This window comes from Oratosquilla oratoria, chromosome 5, assembly GCF_046742065.1.
Source record: "Oratosquilla oratoria isolate Oo_2021 chromosome 5, ASM4674206v1, whole genome shotgun sequence".
In the NCBI taxonomy this organism is placed as follows: Eukaryota; Metazoa; Arthropoda; class Malacostraca; order Stomatopoda; family Squillidae; genus Oratosquilla; species Oratosquilla oratoria.
In genome coordinates, this window is record NC_134781.1 from 4283610 (window position 1) to 4298980 (window position 15371).

Sequence of the window (15371 nt, forward strand, 5' to 3'; positions counted from 1 at the left end):
TGAATATGTACAAAAGTGCAGAGAGGAAAAAAGAAAATATGAAAAAGATGTTATAGAAAAGTGTAAAGATCAACCAAAACTATTCTACAGATTTGTAAACAATAAACTGAAAAACAAACAAGACTTGGAGAAATTAAGACAAGGGGGAGTTGAATACACTGAGGAAATGGAAATGGCAGAAATTATGAACAAACATTTTAAATCAGTGTTTACAAGGGAAAATATACAACCTGAAGAGATTGAGTGGAAGGAAAAAGTCCCCCCTATGGAAGAAATAGAAGTAACGAAGAATGAAATATTGACACACTTGGGTAATTTTGATGTCAGAAAATCGCATGGGCCAGATGAAATAGCAAACTGGATTCTGAAAGAATGTAGGAATGAACTGGCAGACAAAATACATAGCATAATAAGCAGTTCCTTAAAAGAAGGAAAGTTCCAGAAGATTGGAAAAAAGCAAATATAGTACCTATATATAAAGGAGGAAATAAAGAAGAACCTACCAACTATAGACCAGTCTCTCTAACAAGTACAATAGCAAAAATATGTGAAAGAATTATCAAAAGTAGATGGGTAAAATACTTGGAAAAAAACAACGTACTAAATCCAAGGCAATTTGGATTCAGACAAGGACGATCATGCGTCACCAATTTAATATGTTTCTATTCAAGGCTAATAGATATAATACAAGAAAGAGATGGATGGGCTGATTGTGCATTTCTAGACCTAAAAAAAGCTTTTGACAAAGTACCACATAAGAAGTTGCTTAAGAAATTAGAATATGAAGGAGGAATACAAGGTAAATTGCTAAATTGGATGGAAGACTTTTTGCAAGAAAGAAAAATGCGAGTAGTGATAAGAGATCAGCACTCAAAATGGAATGAAGTAATAAGCGGTGTCCCGCAGGGAACAGTTCTGGCCCCAATAATGTTTGCTATATATATTAATGATATGGATGAAGGAATTGAAAGCTATATGAGCTTCTTTGCAGATGATGCAAAATTACTGAAAAGAGTGAAAACTGAAGAGGATTGTGAATCACTACAGAGAGATCTAAATACAGTACAAGAATGGAGTAGGAAGTGGGAGATGGAGTTCAATACAAAAAAGTGTAGTATAATGGAATTTGGAAAAAGCAAAAACAGAATAACAGGATCATATAATTTGGGAGAAGAAGGAATAAAAAGAGTAGAAAATGAGAGGGACCTGGGAGTCATTGTTATGAATAATATGTCACCTGAGAAACATATAAATAAGATTTTTGGAGAAACTTATAATTTAATAAGAACAATCAAAGTGGCATTTACATACCTGGATGAAGAAATGGTGAGGAAAATCCTAGTCACCCTGATAAGACCAAGATTGGAATATGCAGCAACGATATGGTCACCAAGTACAAAAAAATGTATAAAAAAACTTGAAAGAATACAAAGAGCAATTACTAAACTGGCACCAACACTCTCAAAACTATCATATGAAGAGAGACTACAAAAACTTAAACTACAGACACTAGAGCAAAGAAGAGAGAGAGGAGATTTGATAGCTATTTACAGAATCATGAAAGGCATAGAAATTACTGATAGAGAGAATCTGATAAAATGGGATGACAGAAATACAAGAGGACACGGAAAGAAAATAAAAAAAGACAACTATAGAAGAGATTTGAAAAAGAACAGCTTTCCTCACAGAGCAATAGACAGTTGGAACAAGTTAGATGAGAAAGTGGTGTGTGCAAAAACAATACATGAATTTAAAAATAGTTTAGATAAAATGAGATATGAAGACGGGACCTCACGAGCATAGCTCCCCTTCCCGTAAAATACAACTAGGTAAATACAACTAGGTAAATACACATATATATATATATATATATATATATATGTGTGTGTGTGTGTGTGTGAGAGAGAGAGAGTACACAGAGATTACTCGCCAACAAAAATAAGACCCAATTAACTAAAATAATAAGTGCACACACAAACAAATCCTACACTTCGCCCAGGACCTACCTGCCGAAGGTGTAAGCATTGCGCTGGACGCAGTCAGGAACTTGGGCGCCGCCTCGGGCGTGTTCTCTTCGCGCGGGCGCAAGCGGAGCCGGGTGGAGAAGGGCGCTTCGAGATCCTCCTCAAGGGCCGGGTTCTTGGCGGTGCAGCCGTAGGTGCCCTCGTCCCAGGGCCCCACAGAGGCCACGTAAAGGTCTCCCGACGACGTCAGGTAATAGTCTGCAGGAGACGAAGAAAGAGGAGATCGGAATCACATGATAAGCTCAAATGACTTCTATGTACTACTGTTGAGGACACGCGAAAGTGACCCATGATCCATCATAACTGTGTATATTTATCTTCCGTTGCTGCATTGATACAATATATATATATATATATATATATATATATATATATATATATATATATATATATATATATATTATATATATATAGTGTGTGTGTGTGTGTGTGTAATAATAACAACTACTCATCAACGAAATATATATTAGCAGATGGGTCAGGTTCGGGTCTCCGCATGAAAACTGTTTGACGATTCTACCTTATATGGGATCCATCTTTTCAATCTATTAGTATCAAACAAGCCCCGCCCACCATGATGACGCGTGACGCCACAATTGGATGATACAACACTATCCTCAAAAGGAATGTGTGAAGAGAGATGGCGAATGGATGGAAGGGTGGATGGCGTGGCCTAAAGGGATGTTCTCAGCATCTGCTCAGTGGATGAATGGATTAATGACGTGGGGGGGGGGGAGATCCTGTATGGTGAAGCGGTAGGGGTCATCCAGCTTCGGTTGCCCGGGTTTTTGGGGAACTTTGCCTAGCTGCACTACTTTTGATGCCAACAGAGTGGCGGAGATAAGGGAGACCCTTCATCCTTGAGTTGCTGATTATTATTATCATTATTACTATTATCATTATTATTATAATTCTTTTTAACACTCCCCTTATAAGGGAGGGAGGTATCCATAGGTATTTATGTACGTTTCATATACACTTATTTAGACTCCGGAAGGTGATTTTATTCAGCATTGGTTGCAGCCTTTGAGTTGTACACTAGATCGGTCGAAGACCGACAGCACCCTACCCACCTCGTCTCATAGTCAATATCTATTGACAAAATCTCAGTCAATTCGTCAATGTTGACCAGATTATTCACATCATTCTAGGTTGATATTGGAATCATGGGAGGGGGATATGGTTTGTCAATAAAATAAATATTGACAATATATTGTCAATAAATACTGACCCTGTAAGGGTTCCCTATCAGTCGTCCAGGTGTATCTTTTATTATGATTATTATCATTACCATAATTACCATTGTTATAAATCACTATTGATACTAATATTAAATACTAGCATTACCATCAACATTATCATTACTATATGATTATCATAATATTATCATTATTATTATTATTATTATTATTCATTATCATCATAAGTATCATTATCATCATTTACAGTTCACCAGCTCTTCTATCCCTTTTGAACACTACCACCCGTGTGTAACAGTCTTGGTATTCAGGATACCGAGCCCTGAAGTGCAACCCAACCCCTCCATCGAGTTCCTTCACGTACCTCAACTTGGCTATCCGAGCAAATAGGGCACGAGTGGATGGCATTGCGTCTTCTCGGGGATCATTTGTTCATGACGTAACTGTCCTTTCATAGACAGAGACAGACAGGCAGACGGTGCCAAGGGCCCGTGGCACTATGTCGCGGCACTTTGTGGAAGAACAATGGATGGGGCGGGTTGATCTGCATACCTGAGTAAAAGTCCTTTTCACCCTGTGCAACTCGATCCCCATGTGAACGACCCCTCATATTGTCAATATCTATATTGACGATATTATCAATGTTTCCGTTATTGTCAATATCTATAATGACAAAAAGGCCATTGTCAAATTTTCCGTTGTTGTATATTGACAATAATGATATTGCCCACATTTCCGTTGTCAATATCTATATTGGCAATAACGATATTATCAACGTTTTCGTTATCACTATACTGACAATAACAATATTGTCAATATCTATATTAACATTATACTGTCAATGTTTCTGTTATTGTCAATAACTATACTGACAATTACGATAGAGTAAAATAGTCTATATCTAAACATTACATTGTCAATATTTCCATTATTGTCAATAGCTATACTGACAATAATTATATCCTCAATGTTTTCATTATTGATATCAACTACCTCTTCCGTGCTCTCAATATCAATGTAGAGTTCACTAGATATTCTTATCTAGGATATTTGGTGTCCACCTGACATTAATTAATATCGACGAAATTACCTCAATATATTGTCAATATATCCTTGCTGTGCATTTAGGAATTCCTTAAGTGATTTCATTTAAGATAATGCCAAATGATTTTATTCAGTTCTGAGGCATCCTTTTATATCATCGTAGGTTGGTATTATACTTCTGCAAACAGCTGGTTCGCGTGTAGGACTCGTGATCGACAACTACCTCCGGATGAGAGCTCAAGAGTTTGTACACAGCCTGATGAATGAGTAGTGTTGTGAACTTGCATACACAGCACACCTAATCCTTTGCCCAATAGAGACAGAAACGGTTTGCTGCATGAAAAGAAAATAATCATTACGCCGTGAGCGCGGCAATGATGTGCTAATACTCAAACGACATACCTAACCCCTTGCTCAACAGGGACAATAACGGCTTGTAGTATAAAAAAACTTATTACGCCCTGAGTGTGGCACGACCTCGGTACATCAGAGTGGCAGCCCGAAACGCTAACGACGACCCCACTAGCAAGACGTAGCGTTGGTACCGCTCCGGGGTACGGGGCTTCGGTCGTGGCCAGCCTCGTTTTCAAGCATAACTTAATAGACATACGCGAATACACACACACACACACACACACACACACACACACACACACACACACACACACACACACACACACACACACACACACACACATATATATATATATATATATATATATATATATATATATGTACATATATATATACATATATATACATATATATACACACACATATATATATATATAGATATATATATATACATTATATATATATATATATATATATATATATATATATATATATATTTATAGCCCTCACTTGGTGTCCCTTCCCTCGTGTTGTTCTAGTTGACGTGAACGCTACATGCTTTTCCTTCCTCCTCGTCTCGCGTGACGGGACCAAGTGTCATATGTTTTCCTGCCTCCGTATTACAGTCACGTCCTCACGCTGATAACAATCGCATAAAAATAAAGTGACAATAATTTAATCTAGCTAGAGTGATTTCCTGAGTGTGAATATTATTTATGCGTTCATAAATCATGTCTTGTTTGGGTGGATGGTGCCAACGCCACCTACTGCTCGTGAATTGAAGTGTGTATTTGTGAAAAGGTGACAGTTTGAATTGAATTATCTTTCCCTCGGTGTTTTGTATCAACTGCACACGAACTTATGGCGACAACGCTCCCATTTATACATACAAGCATATATACAGTATATATATATATACATATATATGTATATACAAATATGTATATATATATACATATATGCATATATATATATATATATATATATATATAGTGTATATATATGTATATATATATATATATATATATATATATATATATATATATATATAAAGATAATCTTACCTTGTGAGTGGTTGGCATCCAGAGGATACCCGTCCTTGGTGAAGGTGATTACGGCAGGAGGCACTGACGGCGGCGGGGGGCAGGACAGCACCACAGGGTCGCCCTCCAAGACGTTGATGGCCTTCAAGGAGGATGAGGAGCTCCCTTGGAAGGACGACAACTCTGCCACCTGGAGGCGCCCCGGGAGGGACGTAAGGGCGATGGCGCCGAACCAGGCCACGCACTGCCGAGGGGGAGGAAGAGAAGGAGGTGAGGGACGTCAGTGTAAGAGGTTTCCGGAGGAGGAACAACACACGTTCCATTCACTAAAATCTATACGTTTGTGAACGAAATTCAGAGAATGTTGCCACACTGAGTACATTCCCGAAACTACTATGGATTCGTCTGACAAAGAAAGTTCCTTTATTACAGTAGCTCTAGTTTTTGACAGTATTCTTAACAATGTGCCCGGCATAGGTTAGTAGGTCTGTGAGACTGATTAGTTCACTGTATCGCATATTTCATTATACGACGAAAATTTTATCATCTTGGCGTATGGGTCATCTTACAAGAAATATGTGGTAAGGGATGTATCTTTTAGTCAAACGAATCCGCAATACTTGAGAAAAATGTAGCTTACACTATATGAATCTAAACCAATGGTTCTCAATATATATGCCCTTTCACACACTCCATGTTGTGGGGATTGTTTGAGCATCCTTTATTTATGTGATTCTGTTTACGTAAACTTCCCTGACACTTCGAATTTCCAATTCGAATTTCTAGTTTTCCTTTTCTAACATCTTGAGAATCTCTGGGGGATTTTGGATCTAACGCAAGAAAAAAGTCTCGTCAACAAATACACTATAAATAATTATGGTGATAATAATAATGATGATAATAATAATGATAACCACATGGGTCCTGGCCAATGCAAAAGTATTCCTATGTGAAGGTTCTATGTTATAGCTGACACACAACCGTTTTGTTCACACATTATTAACACACACACAAGCATGAATAGTCCTGCTAGTGAAACACCCAATATTCACATTTCCCAACCTGTGTCCCCCCAAATTCGTCCTCGGACACCAACCCCTATCACACTGGACTATTTTCCTCCCACATCCTACCTCCAACCTCCATATGAATAACTCGAATATGACTTCACATACAGAAATCTAAACTTCTCCAGGAAGATTTCAACAGTATGTCTAACGTTCGTACAGGTTTACAATCATAGTTCATCATTCAGTTTCGTTATATATGACGGAAAGATATTTTGATATTTGGAGATTTGGCAAAATCAAATATTGTCACCGAAGTCGTTTTTACTCCAACGAACTCTTAACTGTTGGCGCTGATGAACCTCGTGGAAGCCCAGTGTGATAACCCCTTGACGGAACTGTGAACTTCCACGCACCTGATACAACCCAACCTGCTCCCTCATCAGCTCCCGGTTGCTGCTGACGGCCAGCACGAGCTGACTAAGCCCGTCAGCGGTCTGGCTGACGTTGAAGGAGGGGCTGTCGGCGTGGAGGAAGTTGTGGTTATGTTGCCAGGAGATCTTGTCAGCTGTGACGTTGGTGCCACACGTCAGGACGGTCGTGGCGCCTGGCAGGGCCACCGTGTCGCCAGGCACCACCGAAAACCCGATACGGAAACCTGCAAACAGCCAGCGGGTGGTCCCGATCAAAGATAACACTCACAACTATAACAGCTATATCAATAATAATGGTAACAGTAATGGTATTAATATGAATAATAATGGTAACCGTAATAAAGTAACACTAATAGCAACAGTAATGGTAAACACAACAAACAATACTATTAGTGATATATATTGATAGTAATAGTAAAGTAATAGCATGGTCAGTAAGGCCTTTGCGTTATAAGACGTAAGCCGCCTAGGCAAGGGTTCGAATCCCAGTGGATGAGTCTATTTCCAAAAATATATATATATATATATATATATATATATATATATATATATATATATATATATATACATATATATAGACACACGAACACATTTCTGAATGATTATTATGGGCAAAGGCGCTGTTCCTATTCATTATCCGGCAACCGCCAATCACGCAGGCCGGATAATGACAACATAGCCAGATAATGACAACACACTCCGGATAATGCCATCAACGACTTGTAATGATGACAAGGCCGGGGGGAGCTGACGGCGCCGCCGACATCAATAACACCGCGTTCTGACATCAATAACATGTGCTCGTCTTTCCTGTTGGGCCACAGGTTCTTGACAAATGCCTAATGTCGGGTAATTGGGGGCGACTGGAGGCTGCGATCGCCTCATCGCGAAGTTACGACGGGAATGAAATGCGGACCCATCGAGTGAGTGAGTGTGTGTGTGTGTGTGTGTGTGTGTGTGTGTGTGTGTGTGTGTGTGTGTGTGTGTGTGTGTGTGTGTGTGTGTGTGTGTGTGTGTGTGTGTGTGTTCACTTGGTCTTTGGATCACGTGTTGGACTCGTGATCGACAGCTATTTCCCTCCTGGAAGAGAGCTCAGAGCTCGTAGGTCCGATCTATGGGTAATGCTATGACCTTGCACACACACACACACCCAACTCCCCGCCCACGAGAGTCAGAGTAACGACCCGAGGCACAGCGATACCGAAATAATTTCGGCCCTGGGCAGGATTCGAACTGGGTGCTGGGAGCACTTCTGCTTCCCAGTTCAGCGCTCTACCAACTATGCCACCGAGTCGGGTGTGTGTGTGTGTGTGTGTGTGTGTGTGTGTGTGTGTGTGTGTGTGTGTGTGTGTGTGTGTGTGTGTGTGTGTGTGTGTGTGTGTGTGTGTGTGTGTGTGTGTGTGTGTGTGTGTGTGTGTGTGTGTGTGTGATGGCTTCAGTTTGCTCGTAAACACGGGGTTAAATGAGGTGATTAGGGACGTCTTAATAAATTGGTTGGTGGAGAAGAGAGAGGGGGAGGGGGAGGAAGGATTACTTATATTCTGTGCAAAGGAGAGAGACAGGGCAAGAGAGAGAGAGAGAGAGAAAGAGAGAGAGAGAGAGAGAGAGAGAGAGAGAGAGAGAGAGAGAGAGAGAGAGAGAGAGAGAGAGAGAGAGAGAGAGAGAGAGAGAGAGTGAGAGAGAGAGAGAGATGGGGGAGAGCACGAAAGAGAGAGAATAGGGAGAATGGGAGAGAGTAGGGAGAAAGAGGAAGAAGAAGGAATACCAATTTTTTGTAGGGCGAGAGAGAGAGAGAGAGAGAGAGGGGGAAGAGGAAGTGAGGACTACCCTTTTTCTGTAGAAAGACAGACAGAGATGATCCTCTACTCCTTGCACAACTGGGCCGAGAACCCTACTCCACATCCGGACCCTCTTTAAGCTCGTTTCACACGTATCGACTTTTCGCCGTGCGTCGTCCACGACACGACGTCGTGCTCTCAGCTAACCATGGGTTTTTATGGACGCTTTCACATGTCACGACCACGTGTGAAAGTGTCCATAGACACCCATGGTGAGTTGAGAGCACGACGTCGTGTCGTGGACGGCGCACGGCGAAAAGTCGATACGTGTGAAGTGACCCTCTAAATAAGACATTGAACAGTAATCCGTACAACACAATAATATTGACAATGTTGGGATATTTCGATTAATCTTTTCAAAATAAATCAAACAAATAGATGAATGAACAATTAAATAATAAATGAATAAATACATATTGCTAACGCATAAAGGATTCACAGTGGATTCACAGTGGATTCACAGGACTTCAGTCAACCACAAGGAACCCTGAGCCAGATCAAGAAGATTAACCTAATCAGCACAGAGGGATTAGCTCGAGCGGTTTATAATTCAGTTTAACGTTGTGAACTCCCCCGTATCAGGAGGCTAGAACGATGCCCCTTACAGAGGACTTTGTAATGTGGAATCTATTGAACCATGCCTGTAAGAGGCTCGTAGATGAGGCTCGTAGATATAGGTAGACAAGTGAGGTAGATAGAAGGGTAGGTGGCGAGAATTTAATTTTTATGTGTTGGGTGTTTGGTAAACAACAGTTCGTAGACGAAGGAAGTTGCACAAGCTCGCTCTTTGCTTAATGTTTACAGTCTTCGGGGACCCGATTTCAGTGCTGTATAATGCTCATTTTATGCTGATGTAACAATATGTAAACTAAGTCAGTGTGTGCATTGATTTCGAGATTGCTTGAGTAAGCAGTATTGCATGCGAGATTGTAACAGTTGTTCTGATTGGAGAAAGGGTGGAGGAGAAAATTCAATTGGTTCACGATTGTAAGATCACGCCCTTAGGGGAGGTTCTTATATCTAACAGTAAAGATCATTGGACTAAAGAAATCATGACGTCATTGCAGAACTGACCTAGTACCAAAATTGAGGATTCTTAACGGGAGTCCCTTGGTGTAACTTAAGGAACCAAGTGTAATAATATTCAGGAAGAAAAGAAAGAAAAATTAAGCTCCGTTTAAGGTTAATACTAAGTGGAATTTGACAAAGTCGGATGATCGGAACCAAAGGGGTATCCTACAGATGACAATAGTGACTAATCATACGTGACAAAGAAAACGGTGAAAGGAAAATATAAAGTAAAAGCACAAAAGAAAGACGGCCCATAGAGACGACAACAGGGTGGTGAAAGGGGATCACAGATGGTCACAATGCCCTTGGTCCAACTTGCTGGCGTAGGGTTCGAACTGCCATCACCTTGACCTCTGCCTGTAACAACCTCAGAGAGGTCAGAGAGGAACCCCCAACCTCTCCTCCTCCTCCCTCTGTTTCGTCACTCCTACGTTTGGTCGTAGCTTCGGCAATGAGACAATTACCACGATTACTGCAATAACTCGAGGTCATTACCATTACCGAACGGTATTGGACTCTCCACTCATTACCCCATTAAGGCTCAAACACAAGAGGGAGTCACGATGCCAAAAGGGGCCCCTCCCCCTCTCCCTACCCTGACATTCCTTCATGGTCCAATACAGGACCATCGGCCTAACCCCTGCGGGACGACGCAGCCTTTGTAACAAGCTGTTTACATCGGACTTACTAAGGAGGTATGCGTGGTGGGACCCTTCGTTGACCTTTTCTGAATACACGAGTTCAGTCTTTATGGTCTACTGCAGGATCGCGCTATCCAGTAGGGGGACGGTGCAGCCTCTGTACATTGCAGTCTGTCGTTACTGTCCTTCTTGGACAACATCATGAGGTAAATGAAAAATTATTTCCACTCTCGCGGTTTTTTTTTTTTTTTTCTCAACTAGTTTGACCCATATTTATGAGGCGCGAGATACTTCACGGCTGATTAAGCAAGTCATTTAAGAAGAAAAATAAGAAGAACAATAAGACGAAAATGAAGGAGAGAGAGAGAGAGGAAAGTGAGGAGGAGTGGGTAGAAGAGCTGTTTTGGGTTCTACACAGAAACTGTTGTAATAATAATAATAATAATGATAATAATAATAATAATAATAATAATAATGAAATAAGAATCACAAGAAATATCAAAATAGTTCATAAGGAAAATCGATAACTGAAAAATCGCGAAATCAACATAATTCTAAAGGTTAAGAAGCAATGCAATGAAAAAGAACAAATAATTAAATAAACGTATTTAATTAAATGTGGCACTTTTCTGATGATGTTTCGTCCACGTCAACTAGACTGGGTTCGAACCCAAACTAGTTAATTACACTTGCTTGCGGTTTGCGGCAGCCAGGGGCATCTCGCTGACAAACGGGACTAGACCACACACACACACACACACACACACACACACACACACACACACACACACACACACACACACACGATGAGTTCTGGGCTGTCATCCGGGCGGGTAATAGCTGTCCATCACGAGTTCAACACGTGAACCAAAAAGTAGTGAATCACACACACACACACACGCACACACACACACACACACATACACACACACGCACACACACACACACTTTTGTAGGATGGACGGCGAAGATTGGAGTTCTGAAGAAAAGGTGAAATTTTCGTGGATCTCAACGCAAAGGAAGTACCTTATTGTATTTACAGGGAATGGAAAAGCTCGTGGTGTAGTGGGAAAGTGAGGAAAAAGGAGAAGGGGAGGGATTACTGAGGGAAATGGAAGGAAGTGAGGAAGGGGAGGACTTGGTCCAGGAGGCCAGGCGTCTTGTAAACAAGAGAAGGACCGATGATTTTAGTGAAGGGATTAACAAAAATGTAAAGATTAGAAATATAGATAAGAGCAGCACAATGAAACGTGAGGATAATAATTTCCAGGGATTTAATGAAGTGGGGGGGGGGGGGCGGATACCAACCTCCCCCGATTAGCAAGACCAGAGGAAAAACTTGAACAAATGACCGAACATTGGGAGAATAGGTTGGGTAACATAGCAAAGATTGCGCAGAGAGTTGAAAAATTGGAAGAACTAGAGAAGGTGAACAAAAACTTAACTAATGAAATAGAAGAATTAAAAAGATAGTGAAAAGAAGTAAAAGAGGAGAATGAAGAATTAAAGAGGAATAATAAAGACAACAAAGAGGCCATAGCAAAAGAAGCACAGAGTTGGAAAAAAAATCCAAGAAAACAGTAAAGTTGCATTTACTGACATAATTAAACAGCAAATGAAAAAACAAACTGAAGACTCAGTTATTAAAGTAATGAGACAGAAGGAGAATATAGTAAGAGGCTTAGCAGAAATGTATAATTATATTAGGAATGGAAGAGAAATATAACCTAAATAGAACCACAAGAATTAATGAGGAAAAAGAAAAAGTAAGCAGTTTACTAGAATTAGTTCAGGAAGATGAACCTGAAATCATGAAACAAATTGAAGAGATGTTTAGACTCGGAAAGTATAGCACAGATAAGACCAGACCAATTAAGATTAAATTCAGGTCACAAACGACGGCATATAATATCTTAGCAAAAACAGGGAAACTAGCAGCAAGTGAACAATATTAATTTTAGAAAAAAAAAACAACGTGCTAAATCCAAGGCAATTTGGATTCAGACAAGGACGATCATGCGTCACCAATTTAATATGTTTCTATTCAAGGCTAATAGATTTAATACAAGAAAGAGATGGATGGGCTGATTGTGCATTTCTAGACCTAAAAAATGCTTTTGACAAAGTACCACACAAGAAGTTGCTTAAGAAATTAGAAACTGCTTAAATGGATGGAAGACTTTTTGCAAGAAAGAAAAATGAGAGTAGTGATAAGAGACAAACACTCAAAATGGGATGAAGTAATAAGTGGTGTTCCACAAGGAACAGTTCTGGCCCCAATAATGTTTGCTATATATATTAATGATATGGATGAAGAAATTGAAAGTTATATGAGCTTCTTTGCAGATGATGCAAAACTATTAAAAAAAAGTGAACACGGAAGAAGATTGTGAGTCACTACAGAATTATCTAAATAAAGTCTGGGAATGGAGTAGGAAGTGGGAGATGGAGTTCAACACTAAAAAGTGTAGTATAATGGAATTTGGAAAAAGCAAAAACAGAATAACAGGAGCATATAAATTGGGAGAAGAAGGAATAAAAAAAGTAGAAAATGAGAAGGCCCTGGGAGTCATTGTTATGAATAATATGTCACCTGAGAAGCATATAAATAAGATTTTTGGAGAAACTTATAATTTAATAAGAACAATCAAAGTGGCATTTACATACCTGGATGAAGAAATGGTGAATGAAAATTCTAATCACTCTGATAAGACCAAGATTGGAATATGCAGCAACGATGTGGTCACCAAGTACAAAAAATGTGTAAAAAAATTGAAAGAATACAAAGAGCAATTACAAAATTGGCACCAACACTCTCAAAACTATCATATGAAGAGAGACTAGCAAAACTTGAGCTACAGACACTGGAGCAAAGAAGAGAGGAGATTTGATAGCTATTTACAGAATCATGGAAGGCATAGAAATTATTGATAGAGAATCTAATAAAATGGGATGATAGAAATACAAGAGGACACGGAAAGAAAATAAAGAAAGACAGCTATAGAAGAGATCTGAAAAAGAACAGCTTCCCTCACAGAGTAATAGACAGTTGGAACAAGTTAGATGAGAAAGTGGTGTGTGCAAAAACAATACATGAATTTAAAAATAGTTTAGATAAAATGAGATATGAAGACGGGATCCCACGAGCATAGCTCCCCTTCCCGTAAAATACAACTAGGTAAATACACAGTGTCTTCTGGCGTAAGGATCTCACGCACAATTGTAAAACAAATTATTCGATATATATTTTTTTTTTCTTATAAAATATTGATATTAAAACGAGTTTTAGTCCACAAGTGACTTAATGCGTTTTGGCCGCAGGAGTTGATACAAGATAAGGTTTGTTCGTTCGATATGAATGACTACGACAATATGTAAAGTCGCCAGGCACCGAGACTGAGCGACAGATATAGTAGAGATAATTATCACCTCCCACAGTACAATTGGCGAAACAATTATTCGATATCTTATCTTGGAGTAAGCTATATTTGAAATGAATAAATAAGTAAATTAATAAATAAATAAATAGATAAATAAATAAGGATTGAACAAAGGCACTGTTACGCTTTATTCAATAACTATTTTCACTGTTAAGATTACATCATGGGACAGGTTCGGGTGTCCGCAAGAATGCATCGGTCACATAACCATCATCCCGTGACGTCATAACCCCTTACCCACCCCCACACACATCTTATAACCACTACTTGGGGCAGCCACATGGACTGTTCCAGAATCTATGGAAAGACGAAGAGTGGGGGGAGGGGGTGATCTAATAGAGGTATTCAAATGGGTCAAGGTCTTTAACAAAGGTGATGCAAGTAAGGTCATCCTATTAAGACAGGAGGGCAGGGCTCGTAGAAAATATTCAAATTGAGCACGTTTAGATTTACGAAGGAAATCGGCAGAACTGGTTTACCTAAAAGAGTGGTTGACAAATGGAATAGACTTAGTAACCATGTAGCGAGCACTGAAGCTATTGGCTGCTTTAACAGAAGGTTAGATAATTTTATGGTTGGGGATGGCAGGTGGTAATGGATATGGAACTACCTAGTGTAGGTTTTATGGTCTTTTGCATTCTCCTCCATTCTTATGGGGATCTGGTGTCTCTGGGCGGCCTCCGACCTCTTGTGAGAAGAGACGCGACAGAGTGATTCATGAAGGAGAGCGACGTTCCTGAAGTGGAGTCTTGGGGACAATTTTTAGTAATAGCCATACATCTTGTGTGTCGCCCAGAGCTTACGCGACTGCAACAGCGAACTCTTAATCCCAGGAACACCACAACTCATCGTAAATTTGATGAAGGGAAACACACACACATGCGCGCGCGCGCACACACACACACACCTGCCCAGGGCTGAAATTATTTCAGTATCGCTGCGCTTCGAGTCGTTACTCCGACTCTCGTGGGCAGGGAGTTGGGTGTGTGTGTGTGCGTGTAAGGTCATAGCATTACCCATAGATCGGTCATACGAGCTCTGAGCTCTCTTCCGGGAGGGAAATAGCTGTCGATCACGAGTCCAACACGTGATCCAAAGACCAAGGTAAATCACACACACACACACACACACACACGCACACACGCACACAGATACACATACGCACACCAAGATACATGCGCGCGCACACACCCACACACACACACATACATACGCACACAGATACACATATGTACACCAAGATACACGCACATACACATATACGCACACCAAGATA

General features: G+C 40.1%; 1 protein-coding gene across 2 annotated transcripts in view; it reads right to left on the reverse strand.

Moving 5' to 3' along the window:
* Positions 1-15371, reverse strand: part of LOC143025339 (interference hedgehog-like) — a 130367-nt gene that overhangs the window by 24384 nt on the left and 90612 nt on the right. For both annotated transcript variants that reach the window (XM_076184837.1, XM_076184836.1), the window contains 3 exons: positions 7088-7329; positions 5686-5908; positions 2007-2222 (listed from right to left, as the gene is read on the reverse strand). In XM_076184837.1, the coding sequence (XP_076040952.1) occupies positions 2007-2222; positions 5686-5908; positions 7088-7329 (681 nt within the window). The remainder of the gene's footprint in view (positions 1-2006; positions 2223-5685; positions 5909-7087; positions 7330-15371) is intronic.